The 22,772-nt window shown below is 42.7% G+C and overlaps 1 protein-coding gene across 2 annotated transcripts in view; it reads right to left on the reverse strand.

Moving 5' to 3' along the window:
* Positions 1-22,772, reverse strand: part of OSBPL1A (oxysterol binding protein like 1A) — a 546,359-nt gene that overhangs the window by 318,948 nt on the left and 204,639 nt on the right. For both annotated transcript variants that reach the window (XM_029591150.1, XM_029591146.1), the window contains 2 exons: positions 13,069-13,191; positions 86-167 (listed from right to left, as the gene is read on the reverse strand). In XM_029591150.1, coding sequence (XP_029447010.1) covers positions 86-167; positions 13,069-13,191 — 205 coding nt within the window. The remainder of the gene's footprint in view (positions 1-85; positions 168-13,068; positions 13,192-22,772) is intronic.

Below are 22,772 nucleotides of genomic sequence, written 5' to 3' on the forward strand. Positions count from 1 at the left end.
AGGTGGAAAGAGATCATTTCAATTTCAAATATTGTTTCACCCACTTCCTGAATTACTAATAGCTGCACTTAATATTAAGGTGTACCTTTTACTGCCTCATGCTCTTGCAACACTGTTAAAAAGCTGGAAATTTCTTGCTCCAATTTATGCTGGCTTGCATGGGCTTTCTGTTAAAAGAAAAAAAAAAGTAGTTAAAAGACTTCCACATACAGAATCTATGATGCTTAATGTAGTGATAAAGCTCATTTACCAAATACAAAAAAAAAAAAAAGAATCAACGATATTGCAAACTCAACTGTGAAATGTTTTTGTTTTGAATTGAAATGCAGTGCAACCACCATCCTTTTTATATTTTCTTGAGAAAATCCTGGTCTGAGAATAGGAGCCTATATTTCTTCTGCCTCAGTAGTACGCCATGCCGTTAGTTATACAGAAAGATATGTGCCCACACATTGGGGCACATGGTTTAGCAGATGTATAAAAGGATGATTTATTTATTATTTTTTTTATATACAGACATTCAGGTACTGTAGGTATTTCACTATCCCCAGAGGGCTTACAATCTAAATTTTTATACCCGAGGCAATGGAGGGTAAAGCTAAAGCGACAGCAGGACTTGAACCCTGGTCTCCTGGTTCATAGTCGACTGCTCTAACCACTAGGCTATTCCATTAGAGCCAAATCACTATAATTTCAATGCACTGAAGATGAATGTCTTCTCTGCCAGAGTGGTACACATGCAGTTACAGACTCCCAAACACACATGCAGGTCTTTGCAGCTTGTTTATGGTGGACCACGTATGCAGATGCAAGAACTATTGAATAAAGATGAAATTATTCTAAAGAGACATCATTCCATCTAGGAATTATATCAAAATCCTATTTGGTCTGATAATGATTTGAAAATCTGAGGGATCAAATGGTTTTTTTCCCCCATCTACTATTCACCCCCACCTTCCCTTCAAGACAGAGAGGGGAGGGGGGCTAGAGCAGAGAGATGACTGAAGGCAGGTAGGCAACCTGTAGCTTTTCTTCGGAGTCTCAATGCATGAACGAGACAGTGGTGCAGGAAAGATTGTTTTGTAAAGAACTGTGTGTGTGTGTGGGGGGGGTCTTTTCTGAAAGTGCAGATTCCAGACTACTGGTGCTAACCTCTAAAAAGGAGATGCAGCTTTTAAAACAGAAGGGAAAAAGCTGACAGTTGCTCAGAGAGAAGGATCTCCTAAAGATACTAATGAAACAGGAGAGTTAGGGCATCCCAACAAAAACAAAAAAAGTCTATGTACCTATAAGCCGATTAATACAAACAAAACACTTTGAAATGTATGTAGGCCAATACCAGAAGTCTAAGTAAGAGGGCAGATTTAGAGTGCATAGCAGTAAATGAGAGAAATAACTGGCATCTCGGTGACCTGGAAGGATAACCGATGGGACAATACTATACTAAGGTACAAGTTATATCGCAAAAATAAGGAAAAATCAACTTGGTGGGAGGGTGGCACTTTATATTCAGGATAGCATAGAGTCCAACAGGATAAAGATCCTGCAAGATATTAAATGCACTGTAGAATCTTTAAGGGTAGAAATAGTGTAGGTAAGAATATAGTGATAGGAGTATACTATCATTCACCTGGCCACAATGAGACTGACGATAAAAAGCTAAGAGAAAACAGGGAAGCTAACCAATTTGGTAGTGCAGTAATGGGATATTTCAGTTACCCCAGTATTAACTGGGTAAATGAAACATCAGGACATGCTAAAGAGGTAAAGCTCCTGGATGGAATGACTGCTTCATGGAACAATTGGTTCAGGAATCAATGAGCGGGGGAGCTATTTTAGATCTAATTCTTAATGGATTGCAGGATTTGGCAAGAGGTTAATGGTGGGGAGCCAACTTGGTAATAGTGATAACATGATTAAATTTGAACTAATGACTGGAAGGGGACTGTAAATCTACAGCTCCATCACTAAACTTTCAAAAAGGAAACTAGTTAAAACTGAAAGCTCTAGCTGCAAAGTTTAAGAGTATGATAGGCAAGGACATTGTTTAAAAATACGATATAAATGCAGTCCAGATCTATTCCACACATTAATAAGGGTGGAAGGAAGGCCAAACGAGTATGGTTAAATGGGGAAATGAAAGGCTCTTAGCTAAAAAAAAATTCCAAAAACTGGATCATAAAAAAAATAATAAAATAAAAAATGATAGGAAAGCTTAGGCATTGTTAAGTAAAATGTAACACTGATAAGAGAACTAAAAATTTGAAATTAAGTTGGCCACAGAGGCAAAAACTCACATTTTAAAAATATATCCAAAGCTGGAAGCCTGCAAGCGAGTCTGTTGGACTGTTAGCTGATCAAGGGATTAAAGGGGCACTTAGGGAAGAGTTCTTTGCTTCTGTGTTTACTAACAAGGATGTTGGAGATACTGATCCTGGAGATAGTTTAAGGGTGATGATTCCAATGAACTGAACCTGGAAGATGTTGTAGGCCAGATTGAAAAACAGAAGAGTAGCAAGTCACCTGGATGGTATACGCCCTAGGGTTCTGAAACAACTCAAATTAAATTTCAGACCTATTAGTAAAAATTTGTAACCTATCATTAAAGTTGTCCATTGTACTGGAAGAATGGAGTATGGCAAATGTTACTCCCATATTTAAAGAGGGCTCCAGGAGTGGTCTGGGACACTATAGACTAGTGAGAGCCTGAATTCAGTGCCAGGAAAACTAGTGGAAACTATTCTAAAGAACAAAATCATAGAACATAGACTGACATGGCTTAATGAGACAGCCAGCTTTTGAAAGGGTAAATAAGCATGTGAAAAGGTAAAATGGAAGATGTGGTGTATTTATCAAACACCTTCTGAAAATCCAAAGTCCTTCATGAGAGATTTCTAAGAAAACTAAAGTCATGGGATAGGAGATGTCCTATTTCCCCATCTTTTAACCAGTTTGCAGTTCACGAGAGTAGGATTAAATGGTCAGTTTTCTCAGTGAAAAAAAAACAAACAGCAGAGTGTCTCAGGGATCTATACTTGGACCAGTGCTTTTAAAAGTGATCTGGAAAGGTTAAACAAGTGAGGTGATGAAATTTGCAAATTAGAAAATTGAGTAGTTAAATCGCATGGAGATTGTGGTAAATTGCAGGGGGACCTTGTGAGACTGGAAGATTAGGCATCCAAATGGCAAATGAAATTTACTGTGGACAAGTGCAAAGTAATGCATATAGAGAAATATTACCCATGCTCTAGTCACAATGTTAAGAACCAATTTTACTTTTTACCTGGTTAATAATTCCTAATATGGAACCTAAGTGCTAATTTTCATTCCTTAAGAACCACTTGTCTTGACTGATCTGTGGGTTTATGCATCCCTACCAGCAGATGAAGGCAGAACACAAAAACTGAGGTACTGCTACTTAGAGTGTGCCACCTGCAATCCCTAAAGTACTGAACTGATCCTAAGCAGCCTACCTTAAACTCCAATAAACCTGGGGTGAACAGATACTTAAAGGTTGGAGCCCCCTAAAAAACTAGGCCCTCTTTACCTGACAGAATGCATATCTGAAACTATGTTCACTTCTCATTACTGTGAATATCACATATCAGCTCAGCAACAACCAGAAGCGAGGAAGTCTTGAAAGATGAGGATGGGTCTCTGGACTGATCCATGTAACTTCAGGAATGAAAATTAGCAGGTAAGAATCAAAATGTTCCTTTCCTATTTGTGCCCCAAATCAGGCTAGACAAGTGGGATGTGCCCAAGCCCCTCTATTCTGGGAGGGAACTTGAAAGACCTGCACACAACACATTTTCCCCAAGAGACACTTCCTCCGGCACAGATACATCCAAGCAGTAATGTTTGGTAAAAGTGTGACGTGAAGACCACATCGCCACACAACAAATCTCCTGTGTAGAAAACAGTTGACCCTCCACCCACAAGGTTGCTTGCGCCCTAGCAGAATGCGCTCTCAACCTCTCTGGCACAAACCGGCCCTTACAGATGCAAGCTGAAGCTATTGTCTCTTTCAGCCATTATACAATAGTGCCCTTGGACAAATGATCAGATTTCCAAACAGCATTTGTTGCCTTAAGATATCGCAAAAGAATTCTGTAGCCATCCTGCAAGTGAAGCTCCCTCACCATAGGAGTATCTGCAGACAAATGTGGCAAGCCTGGTAACTTGATCACCTGGTTAAGGTGAAAGGAGGAAACCACCTTAGGCAAAAGAACCATATGTTAAAAAACCCCTTTCTCTGAAAAATATAAGGGTCTCTCTATACGACAAAGCTTGCAGTTTGAAAATCCTTCCTTCGAGCTGAACAGATAGGCACCAGAACAGCCTTCAGGGTTAAGCCCTTTAGAGAAGCCCGCCTAACAGATTCAAAGGGAGGACCATACAGCACACGAAGAACTAGATTCAGATTCCATGTCAGATAAATCTGCCAAGACACAAATGTTTTGCCCCTTTGAGGAAACTGACCACATCCGGATGAGACGTCAGTCTTCCCTGAATCCTATCTTGAAGAGAACCTAAGGCTGCCACCTGAACCCGAAGGGAATTATAAGCCAAACTGATGGTCAAACCACTTTACAAGAAGGCTAGAATCTGTGGAACGTCCACCTTCAAAGGCTGCATTTTGTTCTGCAAACACCAGGATTCAAAAGACTCCACACTCTGACATAAGCCAAAGATGTGGAAGGCCACCTTGCCTGAAGCAAAGTTGCAATCAGACTCTGAATAACCTTTCAAGCGGAGCGATTGCCGCTCATAGGCCAAGCCACTAGACAGAATTGATCCTCCCGGTCTGGAAATATGGGTCCCTGTGCAACCACCGACAGATGGGCCAAGTGAACGGGACCATCCAGAGGAAGGTGGTCTGCAAACCATGGCCAGTGCAGCCACTAGAATCACCCTGCCTGGATGAAGCTCGATGAGCCACAGCCTTCAACATATGAGAGGCTGTGGTGGAAACATACAGCCACAGGAGAACGAACGTGTTCACACCCTCGATCTGACCTCTTTCTGAGACTGAAAAACCAATCCATCTTTGCATTTCCTGAAGATGCCATGAGGCCCATCGCTGGTCTGCCCAGTCTGGCCCGAGTCAAGGAGAAGGCCTCCGCCAACAACTCCCACTCCTCCAGATCCTCTCTGCTGAGGACGTCCGCCAGCACGTTTGTTCACTCCAGCTACATGGGAAGCTGCTACTCTTGCCAGATGCTTCTCCCCAAACAAAATATGCTTGCACCACCAGAACTACTAGACTTTTTGTTCTGCCCTTCCAAATCTTTCCCAAACAAGATCTTTCCCTAAAAGGGATCAGTTGATGATGACTTTGGGGGAGCCCAAAGGAAATAGGTTGCCAGAAGATAGTGCGGCAAGAAGGTTTTCCCACATCGGTCCTGTTTTTTTGGGATTAAGGACTGTTTCGTTCTGGCAAGAGTGCCAGGACTGAAGCAGAAACTTGAGACTGCCAGTCAGGGGATCAGTGGAGGGAAGTCGTCCCAGTGATGCCAGAGACACCTCTTTCTCCATGGAACTGGTAGGGGGCAGTTTGTCTTTTTTTCACAAGTGGCCCAAGATCACCTTGGACCAATAGGTGGTGAGAGATGGCTATGCCTTGGAATTTTCTCAGCTGTTCAGGGCCACACTTGTAATTTCCCACTGTCTCTTGGGGCAAGTGGTGTATATCTTGCCCTAGTGGTTGATATACACCACTGTTGCCGCATTGTCCGAGAACACTTGCACAGACTTGCCCTGCATGAGCAGGAAAAATAACCAGTAAGGCTTCACACACTACCCTGGTTTCCAGCCGATTGATGAACCAGGTCACCTATCCAGATGACCTCTGTCCCTGGGCCAATTTCCTTTGACAAATCCCCCCCCCCCCCCCCAGCCATCTGTGGTCACTACCACCCAGTCAGGCACTTTAATGTGCATCCCTTTCTCCAGACTGTGCAGTGACAGCCACCACGAGAGACAGGAAGCTGAAATTCCTCTGAAAGTGGATTCCAATCGGACAGAGCCCTCTGCAGAGGATGCATGTGTGCAAAAGCCCATGGAACCCAGAACCTGGGAACAGACAGCTACCACAGTTGAAGTTCCTGACTGCCAATTTGACTACCCTTTCTATAGTCAAATACTCTCTCGAACTTGGTATCAAAGCACACCCCCAGATATTCCAATGACTGGGCCAGCTTCAAATGAGTTTGCCAGATTCGTAACCCAGCCCAATGAATCTAGGAGTTGCAGGACCCACTGAACTGAGCGACACTGCACTTCTGATTTCACTTGTAGTAGCCAATTGTCCAGGTTACAAGAACACCTTCCCCCTCCCCCCCCACGTGCCACCACCACTTCCATCACCTTTGTGAACGTGCAAGGTGAAGTCCCTAAACTGAAGGGAAATACCTGAAACTGGAAGTGTTCCCCCCAGGTGCTCAGCCCAAATGGGGATATGAAGATAGGCTTCCATCAAGTCCAAAGACGCCAGAAACTCCCCTTTGCGCACTGCCATTATCACCTTGCGCAAAGTCTAAATCTGAAACATCGGCACCCGGGAAGGCAGCATTGACCTTCTGCAGATCAAGAATAGGCCAAAAAGTCCCCACTTTAGGTACCATGAAGTACAAAGATCAACCCTGCCCCCTCTCCAGAGGTGGTACTGGAACAATTACATGCAGGATTAGTAGTCACTGCAATGTCTCCTGCACCGCTGCTCACTTGTCCCAAGAGACAGTGGGAAGTTACAAGTGTGGCCCTGAACAGCCAAGAAAATTCCAAGCATAGCCATCTCATCACCTCCAGGACCTACTGGTCTGAGGTGATCTTGGTCCACTTGTTAAAAAAAAAAAAAAAAAGGAAAACAAACTGCCCCCTACCAGTTCCATGGAGAAAGATGTGTCTCTGGCATCACTGGGATGACTTCCCTCCACCGATCCCCCGACTGGCAGTCTCAAATTTCTGTTTCAGTCCTGGCACTCTTGCCGGAACGAAACAGTCTGTAATCCCAAAAAACAGGACCGATGTGGGAAAACCTTCTTGCCACACTATCTTCTGGCAACCTATTTCCTTTGGGCTCCCCCAAAGTCATCAACTGATCTCTTTTAGGGAAAGATCTTGTTTGGGAAAGATTTGGAAGATTACATAACTGGGTCTTGGACCAGGACATCCGCAAAGCAATTAGGCAACAATAAAGGCCTATGGGTTGCCATTGTAGAAATTATGCTCCTGGCTGCAGTATGAACCAAGACTTAGAGCGCATTCACCACTCCAGCTGCACAGATTGAAATGGCGTTAGATGCCCCAGATGAAACTGGTTCTAAGCCTGCATCATGCTGCTAGAAAATGCTTAACATAGGAACTTCAAACATCCGCTTCAACTAGACCTCCAAGCTGCAGTCCTGAACATCCTTCAGAGCAGCAGCTCCTGCCACTAGGATCGTAGTCTTCTTAGTCACAGCGGACACAACTGAATCCACCTTTGGGACCTGTAGAAGATACAGAGTCTCTTCATTCAATAGATATAGCTTTGCCACAGTATGGCCAACCTTCAAGCCTGCCTCCAGGTAGTCCCACGGCCAGTTTGCTGGCCTATGGATCTTCTTAGGTGGAGGGCAAGTGCTAGGCCTTGCAGGCCATCCAGAACTTTGTTCACCCCTTCACTATCCAATTCACCCAGGATACTTTCACCCCTAGATTCCTCCAGAACCTGGGGAATGAGGAACCACAACTCCTCTCTCAAATAGAGACTACTCTGGTGTCATCCCCTCAGTCACAAGGAACTCATTCAGATCCAGTTCATATACATCAGGATCAGAATTTGGGTCTGGAGCAGCAGCAGCCACATCCAGGCCTGCTCACGGAAGACCCACAGCATATCGGAGACACCCCCCCCCCCCAATTCCTGAGCAGCCAAGACCCAGCTGCCATACAAGATCTCCCAAGCCATCAGAAGATTCTGCCTTCTTGGCCAAGCAACTGGAATCTTCTCACCAGGATACTTCCCCCACTGCTCCCTTCCTTGCCAGAAAGGCCTTATGCATGAGTACAAACTCTACGAAAAATCCTCCAGATCAGCAGGACCATGATCCAACAAGCTACCTTCAGACTCCCCCCTGACTCTCCCCCCCATACTGATCCTCTTAGGTACCTGAGATACAGGGGACAGTGGAGGAGAATCACCAGCTCCCTCCCTCCAAGGGGCCCCACTGCCCACGCTCCTGGCAATCCAGCTGCTGCAATTGGTCCCCCCCGGAACCCTAGCCACAGCCCCCAACAAGCTTGAGGCCCTGCTGACTCCTGAAATGCCAGAGGAAGTTCCTTCTCCTCCTGTAGCACAACCAGTGCAAAGGGCGTGGGAACTGAGGCAGGCTGACCAAAGGCTGCAGCCTTGCAGCCCGCTGTGCCATTTCCATGCAGCCAAAGGAAAAGCAATTGCGGGGCATGTTGCTGCACCCACAAGCCACACACGTGGTCAGAAGGCACCAGTCAAGCCGCACCATGGCGAACTGTGCACAGAAAAAAAAGAAAAAAAAAAAAAAAAAAAAAGAGCCAGCCCCGCAACTGCCAGGATCTCTCTGCAGAGAAATTCAGCATGGGCTTACTCCTTCCTACCTGCACCCGGCACAGATAGCCTCCACTGCCGAATGCGCCCTGCCAGATCGCCTCCAAAACAGAAGCTCCTGGTTGCCCGCTTCAAATCCTTTAGAGCTTTTACCTTTTTCAAAAAATTTAATCAAGGCCACAGACAAGAAAGCTGATCAAACAAAAGTAGAGTGGCCGTCTTAGTTATAAGATGTTTATCTCCTAAATTCTTATAACTAAGATGACCGATCTACTTTTGTTTGATCAGCTTTCTGGCTCTAACAGACTGTTTGCTGTATTGTTTTCTGGGACCCACAAAGATAAGAACACTTCTCTTTATGGGGACGACAGCAGGCAGTGGCAGTTTCGGAGGCCATGAGGGAGTCAGTCCCCTGGTTAATCAAGGCCTCTGGCACCAAAGGGCTACAAACAGGCAGTGATCACCAATCCCCCGGTTGCCCAGCTCCACCTGAGGGATGGCCCATGAAGGTGCCTAACACTCCAGGGTGTAACAAGTGTAATCCAAAGTATTTTTTTGGGGGGTTTTTTGTTTATAGTGTAACTAGTCAGACTGTAGGTTTGCACCTCTACCATCTGCTGGAGACAGAAATGCTGAGGGACTGCAGGTGGCACTCTTATGTAGCAATGCCTCAGTTTCTTCTCTGCCTCTATCTGCTGGTAGGAATGCATAAACCCACTTGTCTGGACTGAGCCAGGGTATGAAAAGGAACTAGCATCATAGTAGATATGTTGAAATCATTGTTTCAGTGGGCTGCGGTGGTCAAAAAAAAGAAAAACCAAACTGTTAGAAATTAGGAAGAGCATGGTGAAAACTGAGAATGTCATAATGCCTCTGTATTGCTGCATGGCGAGACCACACCTTTAATACTGTGTGGAATTCTGAACACTGCATCTCAAAAAGAGATAGATAGTTGTACTGGATAAAATACAGAGAAGGGCGACCAAAAGGATAAAAGGAATAGAACGGCTCTGCTGTAAGAAAAGGCTAAATAGGTTAGGACTGTTCAGCTTGGATAGCTGAGAGGGAATATGATAGAGGTATATAAATTATGAGAGGTCTACAACGGGTAAATGTGAATTAGTAATTTCTTTCAGATAATAGGGCTAGGGGGCACATTGAGAAGTCTGAGAAAGTTTTTTCACTGAATGCAAGTTTAAGCTCTGAAATTCGTTGCTGGCAGTGGTAGAGCAGTTAGTGTAGCCGGGTTTAAAGAAAAAAAGTTTTGGATAAATTCCTGGAGAAGAAGTCCATAAACTTCTATTAAAATCAAGCTGACTTAGTGAATAGCCACCGCTATTACTGGCGTTAGTAGCATGGGATCTATTTAAGGTTTTGGTACTGGCCAAGTGCTTGTACCCCGGATTGGCTACTGTTGGAAACAGTTTGCTGGGCTTGACCCAGTAAGGCAATTCCTTACGTTCAAAACTAAATGAAGAGATGGGAAAGTCAGGAATGTTGATTCTGCAGCAGGGTGTCAATTTAGTAATGTGATTATGGGAACTCTCCTGCAGCTGCATAATTATGAGCTTGAGGGCACTGGTTATAGCACAGTTTTATAATAGATTAGCTGACCTATATTTTAAACAGAATGTACAGTCCTGTTGAGCTACTTTAACGTTAGGGAACCACAAAAAGAACAGATGCTTGTTCATCATAGTAATCAGAATGCCTTGAGAGGAAACCCTGTTGTGTGATTATATATTACTTATATAAGAGCTCACACACTATCTAAAACAAGTCAAAATATATGAAAGGAGGAGTTTCACCTATATAACATTCTATAATTGTTCTTGCAAGATGAAATACACCAAAAGTAATTTAGAATAAAATTAAACTCAAGTCATCAAAACCCTCAACACATGCACCAACAGCAGCCATATTTGCACCAACAAGCTTAAGTTCAGGATAAGTGTCTAAACTTTGCAGTGTATTATGCAGTTTTTGCCTATTCCTCTGGGCAGAACTCAAGCTCTTTCAAGTTGGCAGAAGATCTCTGGATTGCAGTCTTCCATCTTGCCACAGATTTTCTACTGGATTCTGGTCTGGGCTTTGACTAGGCCACTTGGGGGATATGTACTTCCTTCATGCTGAGCCATAGCATTGTTGCATTTACTTAGGGTTAATGTCCTGCTGAAGAGTGAATCTTCTCCCCAGTCCCAGGTCTGTAGAACCAGCTCTCCTTCCATCTTCACAAGCCTCCCTGTTCCTGCTGCTGCAAAGTGTCCCTGCAAATAATGCTGCCATTATCATGCTTTACTGTAGGGATGGTGTTATGCTAATGTGTATTATATCACATATTACCAATGAGACCAAAGAGTTTTGCTTTAGTCTCATCTGACCATAAAGCCATTATGTATGTAGTGTCCCCAAAGTTCCTTTGCAGTACATCATATGGCTTTTTTTCAGCAGTGGCTTCCTTCTTGCAGCCTCCAATACAGGCAATGTTTGTGGAGTAAAACTGGGAAAAATATGAACTACTGAGCAGTCTCAGCTAAAGAACTTTGTAGCTTTTTAAAAAAAAAAAAGTTAAAAGAAAGTTAGGTCTCAGTGCTTTTTTATTTTTTTTTTTTTAGACAGTGTGAAAATGTACAAGGTTGTAAAGGCTTTTACAAAGCACACTAAAATAAATATGGATTGCACAACAGATAGATCCATATACCATGGCAGATGCAGCCTTTGGAAGGACTCTGCCTATCATGGGTGAAGGAGGCCAAATGCTGAACAAGAGCATTGATTCTGGATAAAGAAGAATCTTTCAGCTGAAAAATATGCAAACCTTTGCATTCTTGCTGGATGCCATCAGATCAAGCTAGAGTCACCCCTACCTGGCAATAATGTGATCGAAGGCCATTTAGGGGAGAGAGACCATTATCAAGTCTACCTCATTGTGTCTAGATTCCAATCATGTGGCTGAAGAATTCTTCCGGGTGTCTGAAGACATTTTGAACCCCAGAAAGATACACAGCCAGAGATGCTCCATCCAAGCAAGTCCAGATCTTTATGGATTCCTTGTATACAGCACACGAGCAGTAGAGCAGTACAGCAAACTGGTTAGATCATTCATATTTATATATATATATCTGGTGGCCAACTAAGTCACAAAGTACCCAAATATGAATAGATCCCACGCTAATTCTAATCATTTATAGACTTCTGCTCTAGGAACTTATCCAAACCTTTTTTAAACCCAGTTATGCTAACTGCTGTAACCACATCCTCTGGCAATGAATTCCAGAGCTTAATTATGCATTAAGTGAAAAAATATATGTTATCCAATTTGTTTTAAATGAACTACTTACTAGCTTCATGGAGTGCCCCCTAGTCCTATTATCCAAGAAAGTAAATAACCGATTCACATTTACCCGTTCAAGTCCTTTCATGATTTTGTAGACCTCTATCATATCCCATCCACCCCCCCACTCAGCTATCTTTCTCCAAGCTGAACAACCCTAACCTCTTCAGCCTTTCCTCAAAGGGGATTTTTACGGCTCCCCTGTATCATGTTGGTTGCTCTTCTCTTTACTTTGAGATGTGGCAACCAGAAATGCATACAGTATTCAAGGTTTGGTCTCACCATGGAGAGATACAGGATTATGATATCTACCATTTTGCCATTCCCTTCCTAATAATTCCTAACATTTGCTTTTTTGACCACCACAGCACACTGAGCAGACTGTTTCAATATATTATTAGACATCTAGATCTCTTTCCTGGGTGATAACTCCTGATGTGGAACCTACCATGTAACCATAGCATGGGTTATTTTTCCCTATATGCATCACCTTGCACTTGTCCACAATAAATTTAATCTGCCATTTGGACGCCCAATCTTCCAATCACAAGGTCCTCCTGCAATTTATCACAATCCACTTGAGATTTAACTACTTTGTATAAATGTGTCATCTGCAAATTTAAGCACCTCACTCGTCGTGCCCCTTCCCAGATCATTTATAAATATATTACAAAGCACCTTAGTACTGACCCAGAGGAACTCCATTGTTTACATTTTCTACTGTGAAAACAAACCATTTAATCCTATGTCTTTTAACCAGTTTGCAATCCACAGAAGGATATCACCTCCTATCCCATGACTTTTTAGTTCTCTTAGAAGCCTCTCATGAGGGACTTTGAATGTCTTATGAAAATCCAAATATACCACATCTACTGGTTCACTTTTGTCCACCCCTTCATAAAAATGTAATTTATGAGGCAAGACTTCCCTTGGGTAAATCCATGCTGGCTGTCCCCCACTAAACCATGTCTATCTAAATATTGTGATTTTGTTCTCTATAACAGTTTCCATGATTATGACTACTTGGTCCTTGAGTTTTTATTTCTATGAAGGTGGTTAATTTTTTGACTACATGAGCACATCTATTTTCCAACATGGAGCACTAGTCTGGTATAATATACAACGTAAATGGGGTTAGATAAAGATTGAATCATTCAGGATTTACCTCCAGAGATTCTTGCAAATCTCCAACCACCACCATGTCATCCTCTTCCTCATCACTGAGTTGATCCTGGGAGCAGTAATGTGTGCTGTATGCAGAATGCTCCTCTATTGAAGTTAACCAATGCTAAAAAGAAAAAAAGTAATCCAAGTGTTTAACAGATTTGGAAGCTGTAAGAAAACATGAAGTATGGAAAAATAAAGCAGCAGAATTCAAAACATGGTTGTCATGTAACACTTTGGCACTATCCCTAACACCCATGCAGGATTAATCCTGTGGACACTTGAGGGTCCTGCCAAGCACTATCCAGGCCTGTCTTACACCTGCACCCCTACAATGGGGACCATCTACCCACCAATTGGGTTCCTGCTCACAAGATATCCCTAAGAGGTATTTTAAGGTGGGGGGGGGGGGGGGGGGGGAGGGAAGGAGGTTTGGACACTGGGACCCTACACAAACCAAGGGTCACAGTCCTAAAACACACAAATCAAACATAAAAAATTCTGGAATCAGTCATAGGACAGAGCTAACAAATTTAAATTCACAAACCCTGAACAGAAAAAAAAAAAAACAAAACTGCAGACAGCAGCAGTTAAGACAAGGATTCAATCAGTTCATCTTAACTAGACAATTTTCAATGTACTTATTAGTGCCTAGGGAGGCTCAGGAGAGGTTCTCACAAGTACATACATAACTGGTACAGGGCCTTGGCTGTATTTCTAGCTAGTTTTGGGCTAGGTTACCCTGCAGCTGGTACTGTACAACCATTGAAAGCCCAAGGCTCCAACTTTGACCAACAGCAATATAAAATGTTGCAACAGTATTCCACTTTGTAGAAACCGGGTATAAGGAGAAATAAAATAAAAAACCCCACAACTTATAATTCTTTTCCTTTATTTCCACAGTCAAGAACATGTGGTTTAGTCTCCTCATCCAGCAGTTTGAGAGAGATTCCCCCCCATCCTTATGTCATGCATGGAACCAGATACAACCAGTGTACTACTGTCAAACCTAAAATTTAAACTACAGCAACTAGCAAATACAAAAATGTAATAACTACACTTTTTGAAATAAGTTGATTTGATTTCAATACACATTCCAAGAATACACTTGAACGGATACAGAGTTACAGAAAAAAACAAACCCTGCCATATTACAGTAGTCAGAAATGTTTTAAAGGAAAAAAAGATATAGTCTCAATCCTAAACCTTAAACTATAGAGATCCAAGGAACACGACCTCAGGGAAAATTAAACAGACTGCAACAAGTAATACTGGCATACCTGTGGAGACAACATATATTAGAGCGGTTTAATTAATGGGCAAATAGAAGCTCAACTGGCTACAACAGGAGAAGATGACCCCGGAGAAAGACCGATGCTAGTTAACAAGAAACTGGAGGGGAGTGGAATGGATAAATCTGTTTACAGAAGAGAATGTATGGGAAGAGCTAGGAAAACAAAGTGGACAAAGCTATGGGGCCTGATGAGGTTCATCCCAGGATACTGAGGGAGCTCAGATGTGCTGGTGGCTCTGCTGCGTGACCTGTTCAATAGGTCCCTGGAAACGGGAGTGGTGCCGAGTGATTGGAGAAGAGTGACTGTGGTCCCGCTTCACAAGAGTTGGTGCAGAGAGAAGGCTGGAAGCTACAGGCCGGTTAGCCTCACCTCTGTGGTGGGAAAAAGTATTGGAGTCGCTGCTGAAGGAAAGAATAGTGAACTATCTACAATCAGCAGAATTGATGGACCAGAGGCAGCATGGTTTCACCAAGGGAAGGTCCTGTCAGACGAATCTGATAGACTTTTTTGACTGGATGACTAAGGAATTGGATCGAGGAAGAGCACTATGTCATGTATTTGGATTTTAGTAAAGCTTTTGTTATGTTCCTGCACAGGAGGCTTGTGAATAAAGCTAGAAGCTTCGGAGTGAGTGCAGAGGTGGTGGCCTGGATAGCAAACTGGTTGAAGGACAGAAGACAATGTTTGATGGCAAATGGAACTTACTCTAAAGAGAGGTGATGACCGGAGTGCCGCAAGGGTCGGTGTTGGGACCAGTCCCGTTCAATATCTTTGTGAGAGACATTGCAGACGGGATAGAAGGTAAGGTTTGTCTATGTGCGGATGATACTAAGATCTGCAACAGAGTGGACAAGCTGGAAGAAGTGGAGAGAGATGGATTTAAGGAAGCTGGAAGACTGGTCGAAGACATGGAGCTGAGATTCAATGCCAAGAAGTGCAGAGTCATGCATATGGGGTGTGGAAATCCGAAAAAAATGTATTCGATGGAGAGAGACCTTGGGGGTGATAGTGTCTAATGATCTGAAGTCTGTGAAATAATGTGACAAGGGGATAGCTAAACCCAGAAGAATGCTGGGCTGCATAGAGAGGAATATAGAGTAAGAAAAGGGAAGTGATTATCCCCTTGTACAGGTCCTTGGGTGAGGCCTCACCTGGAGTACTGTGCTCAGTTTGGAGACCATATCTCTGAAGGGACAGAAACAGGATGGAGATGGCCCAGAGAAGGGCAATCAAGAAGGTGGATGGTCTTCACAGAATGACTTATGAAGAGAGATTGAAGAATCTCAATATGTATACCCTGGAGGAAAGGAGCAGGGGTGATATGATACAGACATTCAGATACTTGAAAGGTTTTAATGATCCAAAGTCAATGACAAACCTTTTCAGTTGGGGGAAAAAAAAAAGTCAACAGAACTAGGGGTCACGATTTAAAACTCCAGGGAGTAAGACTCAGAACCAATGTCAGGAAGTATTTCTTCATGGAGAGAGAGTGGTGGATGCCTGGAACGCCCTACCGGAGGAAGTGAAGACCAAAACTGTGAAGGATTTCAAAGGGGCATGGGATAAACACTGGATCCATAAAGCCTAGAGGATGGGAATGGCTTTCAGGAATGACAGCTACAATCTGGTGATTTATACCCTTATTCAATAAACGTTCACATAGTTAATGTGACTCCAACACTGCTCTATGCTTCAACGGCAAGTGGAAATATGGAAAAGAGGACTTGCATTTAAGCAACAACCAACAAGGCTGCACAATCTGGGTAAACAAACATGGGAGTAGCTTGCTTGAAGCGGTTACTATCCTAAACCAATCAATCCTGATACTTCACTTTGAATGCATATCCAGTGTGGCTCTCTGCTTCAGCAGCAGGAGGGGAATGAGGAAAAGAGGATTTACATCCAGACAACATTTAACAAAGCATCGATTTGAGCAGTATGAGTATACAAACATCGGGGTAACTTCTTGTTACAAAGGTTACTACCCTCAAACATTAAGCCTTATACTTCACTTTGATGCAGCTCCAACACTGCTCTCTGCATCAAAGATGGGGGTGAAGGAAATTGGAATAAAAAAGTTACCAATAAGGGCCCTGAACTCAGCGGTCAGGGTAACAGAAAGGTATAGGAAAATAAGTGAGCTTGCTGGGCAGTCTGGATGGGCCTGTTGGTCTTCTGCCATCATTTCTGTGTTTCTATAAGTAGAGGGCAATTTATCACTCAAAACATTTATGTGCACAGGAGAAAAAAAAAGCAAACTTGTAGCATTTTGATATTTAATAAGGCATTTGCAGGGAAATTTGAACAAGAAAAAGGCACCCAATTATAACACTGTGGGCCTGAAAAATAGTCTTCTTTTGAGTAGATATCTAGCAATATCAGGATATACATGAACTTTTAAACTTATGAAGATTTCCCAACGATGTCAGAAGAACATTCTTAGAATTCAATCTCAATCTGACTCCATAAGAAAAGTTACTAAGAGTTGCAGAAGTAACCAAGTCAGTCTGAGGATTCAATAATGGCAGTAAGATTCAATATAGCTGGCTCAGATAATGGGAATATGCAAGTTCTTTCCCTATTTGAAGCATCTTTTTTGAAAGGTGGAAGACAGACCTTAGCAGCCAGTGTTTAATGTTTGCTCAGGTATTTTTAGAATTTCCAGCAAGTATTTTTTCTACATTTTTAGGAGAGATGAGTGGATCCTTTGAAACATTTGTAAATGTAAATTTCTTTCCCGCATTTGATTCTCCATTTGCTCCAATCTGGTCGTATACACTTGATTTCCTTTAAGGAAAGGCTGTTGCAATGCAGTAACACTTTGAAGTTCCACTGTAGCATTTTACAAAGATTTTTTTTTTTATGGTCAGTAATTTCATTTTCTAGTGTTAATGTTTTTAGAGATGTGTGCAACCAATTAACCACTGGATTAAGTTGCACTGCAAGTGGGAGCACTGAGAGGAGAGGATCACCTTGCTGGTGGCTGAAAGGAATCAGTAAGTTTTTGCTTGGGACATTGCCCCAATACTTTTAAAAAAGACAAAGTTAACTATTTGGGAATATTATTTAGTGTGTTTGTGCTTTTAATAGTCACTAAGGAAGTGAATAAACAAGTTTGTATTTTTAAATAGTCAGTCAATAAGGCAGCTAGTAAGCAGAACTGAGTTTGTATTAAAAAAACCAAAAAAAGACAAAAACAAAAACACACCACAAAAACTGAGTTTGATCAGACCCCAGTAGGCCTCTACCAGACATATAGTGAATTCACTAATACATTTAAAGGACGTTAGACATTCCTACTCCCATAGCAACCTAAAATGTAACTAGAAACTGATCAAAATTGAGATGAAGGCAGCAGTCCAGCAGCAAGAGGGGGGCTTCCCAGTCTTTTGCACAGTGTCACAAGTATGATTTTTTACTCACCGGTGAGAAGTTGTACATGTGCATGCGATGCAAAGAGCTCCTGGCTCTCCGAGAACAAGTCCGATCTCTGGAGACTAGAGTGGCAGACCTGGAGGAGCTGAGGCAGACAGAGAGGTATATAGATGAGACCTTCAGCGACATAGTAGCCAAGTCCCAACTACAGACTGGCAGCCCTGGTGCTGCCTTGGAGGAAGGTGGTCTCTGATTGGAGAGCATCAACCGGGTGCAGCAGGAAAGAATCCTGTAGCAAGGACCTGCTCTCCAGGTGATGCATTGTCCTTTCGCACTGAGGATATCTTACCAAGGCCTACTGCCCAGGAGGGAAGGGTTAGGTCGGCCGTCATAGTTGGTGATTTGATTGTTAGGAATGTAGACAGCTCGGTGGCTGGTGGGCATGAGGATCGCCTGGTAACATGCCTACCTGGTGCGAAGGTGGCGGACCTCACGCGTCACCTAGATAGGATTTTAGACGGTGCTGGAGAGGAGCCGGCTGTCGTGGTACATGTGGGCACCAACGACATAGGAAAAAGTGGGTGGGAGGTTCTGGAAGCCAAATTTAGGCTCTTAGGTAGAAAGCTGAAATCCAGAACCTCCAGGGTAGCATTCTCTGAAATGCTCCCTGTTCCACTCGCAGGTCACCAAAGGCAGGCAGAGCTCTGAAGTCTCCCCTAACTATGGTAAATATTCACTTGGATGCAGTTCCAACACTGCTCCCTACATTAATGGTGCGGGTGGAAGGGAAATAGAACCAAAAGGTTACTAAGAGCCAAGAGTAACAGAGGTATGAGAGAAATAAAAAAAAAAGTGCATAGCTTGCTGGGCAGACTGGATGGGCCGTTTGGTCTTCTTCTGCTGTCATTTCTATGTTTCAATGCATGGATGAGACGATGGTGCAAGGAAGAGGGATTCAGTTTTGTTAGGAACTGGGGAACCTTTTGTGGGAAGGGGGGGGGGGGGGAGAGTGTCTTCCGAAGGGATGGCCTTCCATCTTAACCAGGATGGAACCAGACTGCTGGCGCTAACCTTTAAAAAGGAGATTGTTCTAGTTTAAAAGCTGCTCTAAGGGGAAAGCCGACAGTTGCTCAGCGGCGCATGGTTCGGAGAGAGAGGTATATTCAAAGGATACTAATGATGCATTAGAATTAGGGCATCCCGACAGCGAGGTTCCAATAAGAAAAGTAGTCCAAGTGCCTGTAACTAAAAACTCACCTGAGCTAAAAAATTCTAACTTATCCCTATCAATTAAACAGAATGAAAATAAAAAACAAAAACTTTGAAATGTTTGTATGCTAATGCCAGAAGTCTAAGTAGTAAGATGGGAGAATTAGAATGTATAGCAGTGAATGACAGACTTAATTGGCATCTCAGAGACAGGGTGGAAGGAGGATAACCAGTGGGACAGTGCTTTACGGGGTACACATATCGCAGTGATAGAGAGGAGCACCCGGGAAGCGGTGTGGCGCTTTATGTCCGGGATGGCATAGAGTCCATCAGGATAAGCCTCCTGCATGAGGCTAAATGCAAAATTGAATCTTTATGGGTAGAAATCAGTGTGTCGGGGAAGACTAGTGATAGGGGTATACTACTGTCCACCTGGTCAAGATGGTGAGACGCACAATGAAATGCTAAGAGAAATTAGGGAAGCTAACTGAATTGGTAGTGCAGTAATACTGGGAGATGTCAATTACCCCAATATTGACTGGGTAAATATATCATCGGGACATGTTAGAGAGATAAAGTTCCTGGATGGAATAAATGATAGATTTATGGAGCAATTGGTTCAGGAACAGATGAGAGACTGAGCAATTTTAGATCTAATTCTCAGTGGAGCACAGGATTTGGTGAGAGAGGCAACGTGGTGGGGCTGCTTGGCAATAGTGATCATAATATGATCAAATTTGAATTAATGACTGGAAGAGGAACAGTATGCAAATCCACAGCTCTTGTGCTAAACTTTCAAAAGGGAAACTGATAAAATGAGAAAAATTGTTAGAAAAAAAACTGAAAGGAGCAGCTACAAAAGTAAAAAATGTGCAAGAGGTGTGGTCATTGTTAAAAAATACCATTCTAGAAGCACAGTCCAGATGTATTCCACACATTAAGAAAGGTGGAAAGAAGGCAAAACTATTACCGGCATGGTTAAAAGGGGAGGTGAAAGAAGCTATTTTAGCCAAAAGATCTTCATTCAAAAATTGGAAGAAGGATCCAACAGAAGAAAATAGGATAATGCATAAACATTGGCAAGTTAAATGTAAGACATTGATAAGAAGTTGGCTCTAGAGGCAAAAACTCACAGTAAAAACTTTAAATATATCCGAAGCAGAAAGCCTGTGAAGGAGTCAGTTGGACTGTTAGATGATCAAGGGGTTAAAGGGGTACTTAGAGAAGATAAGGCCATTGCGGAAAGATTAAATGATTTCTTTGCTTCGGTGTTTACTGAAGAGGATGTTGGGGAGGTACCCGTACTGGAGAAGGTTTTCATGGGTAATGATTCAGATGGACTGAATCAAATCACTGTGAACCTAGAAGATGTGGTAGACCTGACTGACAAACTGAAGAGTAGTAAATCACCTGGACCAGATGGTATACACCCTAGAGTTCTGAAGGAACTAAAAAAATGAAATTTCAGACTTATTAGTAAAAATGTGTAACCTATCATTAAAATCATCCATTGTACCTGAAGGCTGGAGGATAGCTAATGTAACCCCAATATTTAAAAAGGGCTCCAGGGGCCCTTTTTAAAGATCCGGGAAACTACAGACCGGTTAGCCTGACTTCAGTGCCAGGAAAAATAGTGGAAAGTGTTCTAAACATCAAAATCACAGAACATATAGAAAGACATGGTTTAATGGAACAAAGTCAGCATGGCTTTACCCAAGGCAAGTCTTGCTTCACAAATCTGCTTCACTTTTTTGAAGGCGTTCATAAACATGTGGATAAAGGTGAACTGGTAGATGTAGTATACTTGGATTTTCAGAAGGTGTTTGACAAAGTTCCTCATGAGAGGCTTCTAGGAAAAGTAAAAAGTCATGGGATAGGTGGCGATGTCCTTTCATGGATTACAAACTGGCTAAAAGACAGGAAACAGTAGGATTAAATGGACAATTTTCTCAGTGGAAGGGAGTGGGCAGTGGAGTGCCTCAGGGATCTGTATTGGAACCCTTACTTTTCAATATATTTACAAATGATCTGGAAAGAAATATGACGAGTGAGGTAATCAAATTTGCAGATGATACAAAATTGTTCAGAGTAGTTAAATCACAAGCAGATTGTGATAAATTGCAGGAAGACCTTGTGAGACTGGAAAATTGGGCATCAAAATGGCAGATGAAATTTAATGTAGATAAGTGCAAGGTGATGCATATAGGGAAAAATAACCCATGCTATAATTACACAATGTTAGGTTCCATATTAGGTGCTACAACCCAAGAAAGATCTAGGTGTCATAGTGGATAACACACTGAAATTATTAGAAAGGGAATGGTGAATAAAACGGAATATGTCCTAATGCCTCTGTATCACTCCATGGTGAGACTGCACCTTGAATACTGTGTACAATTCTAGTCGCTGCATCTCAAAAAAGATAATTGCGATGGAGAAGGTACAGAGAAGGGCTACCAAAATGATAAGGGGAATGGAACAGCTCCCCTATGAGGAACGACTAAAGAGGATAGGACTTTTCAGCTTGGAGAAGAGATGGCTGAGGGGGGATATGATAGAGATGTTTAAAATCATGAGAGGTCTAGAATGGGTAGATGCGAATCTGTTTTTTACTCTTTCGGATAGAAAGACTAGGGGGCACTCCATGAAGTTAGCATGTGGCACATTTAAAACTAATCGGAAAAAGTTCTTTACTCATCGCACAATTAAACTCTGGAATTTGTTGCCAGAGGATGTGGTTAGTGCAGTTAGTATAGCTGTGTTTAAAAAAGGATTGGATAAGTTCTTGGAGAAGTCCATCACCTATTAAGTTGACTTAGAAAATAGCCACTGCCATTACTAGCAATGGTAACATGGAAAAGACTTAGTTTTTGGGTACTTGCCAGGTTCTTATGGCCTGGATTGGCCACTTTTGGAAACAGGATGCTGAGCCTGATGGACCCTTGTTCTGACCCAGTATGACATGTTCTTAAGTTCTTATTACAATTTGAAGTCTGGATGGCTTCCCAAATAGATTCAGAGTAATATTAACTGGTTTTACCAGTTCAGAGAAAAAATTCCTAAAGGTGAAAGTTCCTCCAGTCTGCCACTGAGCCTCTGTTATAGCACTTCCCTCAGCTTCACAGAGAGCATGTGTGCAGCTGCTTCAGAACGAGAGGCATCGCACAGTCTGCGCTTTGTCTCGTGTTCCACATGACCTCTCCTCAGCTGGATTAGCAGGAGGGATCCACTCTTCCAGGAACAAAAGTTGTAAATGGCTCAGGGAGATGGCAAAGTCCTCTTTCCCAGCACAACTCCAACAAGCCTTCTCCCAGATTAATTTTCTTCTGCACCAGATGAGCATCCATCGGGCCTAAATCAGGAGTTTAAAGACGTGGCTGAAACATCCGACTACCTCATTCAGCCCATAAACGAGCTAGTGTACATAAAAAAGACCAGGTTAGAGTGAGCTCAGTCATGCAATACTGGTGTAGCCATCTTGGATCTCTGACTTCGAAATAATTAGCTTACAGTATGAGAAGCACTAAGAAATCCAGTTAAAAAATCCTCTGAGGAATGAAAAATCTCAAACCATTTCCCCCTTAAATTAGATCTCACTCAGAGGTAGCCCAATTTGCACATCGCAGGGTAGACTTCTTGACTGGTGCAGCAGGAGTAAAGGAAAGGAAGTCAGGTTAAGTCTTATTTTCTTCTTCCTTGCCCTGCTCCAATCAATCAAGAACACGTGGGATGTATGAAAGTCCTATTACATTGGGTGGGTGGATTACAAGCTTGCTCTTAAGACAATTAGCATCCTGTCTCAAGAACATCCAGCCTATAATACTAG

This window comes from Rhinatrema bivittatum, chromosome 2 (assembly GCF_901001135.1).
Source record: "Rhinatrema bivittatum chromosome 2, aRhiBiv1.1, whole genome shotgun sequence".
Taxonomy (NCBI): Eukaryota; Metazoa; Chordata; class Amphibia; order Gymnophiona; family Rhinatrematidae; genus Rhinatrema; species Rhinatrema bivittatum.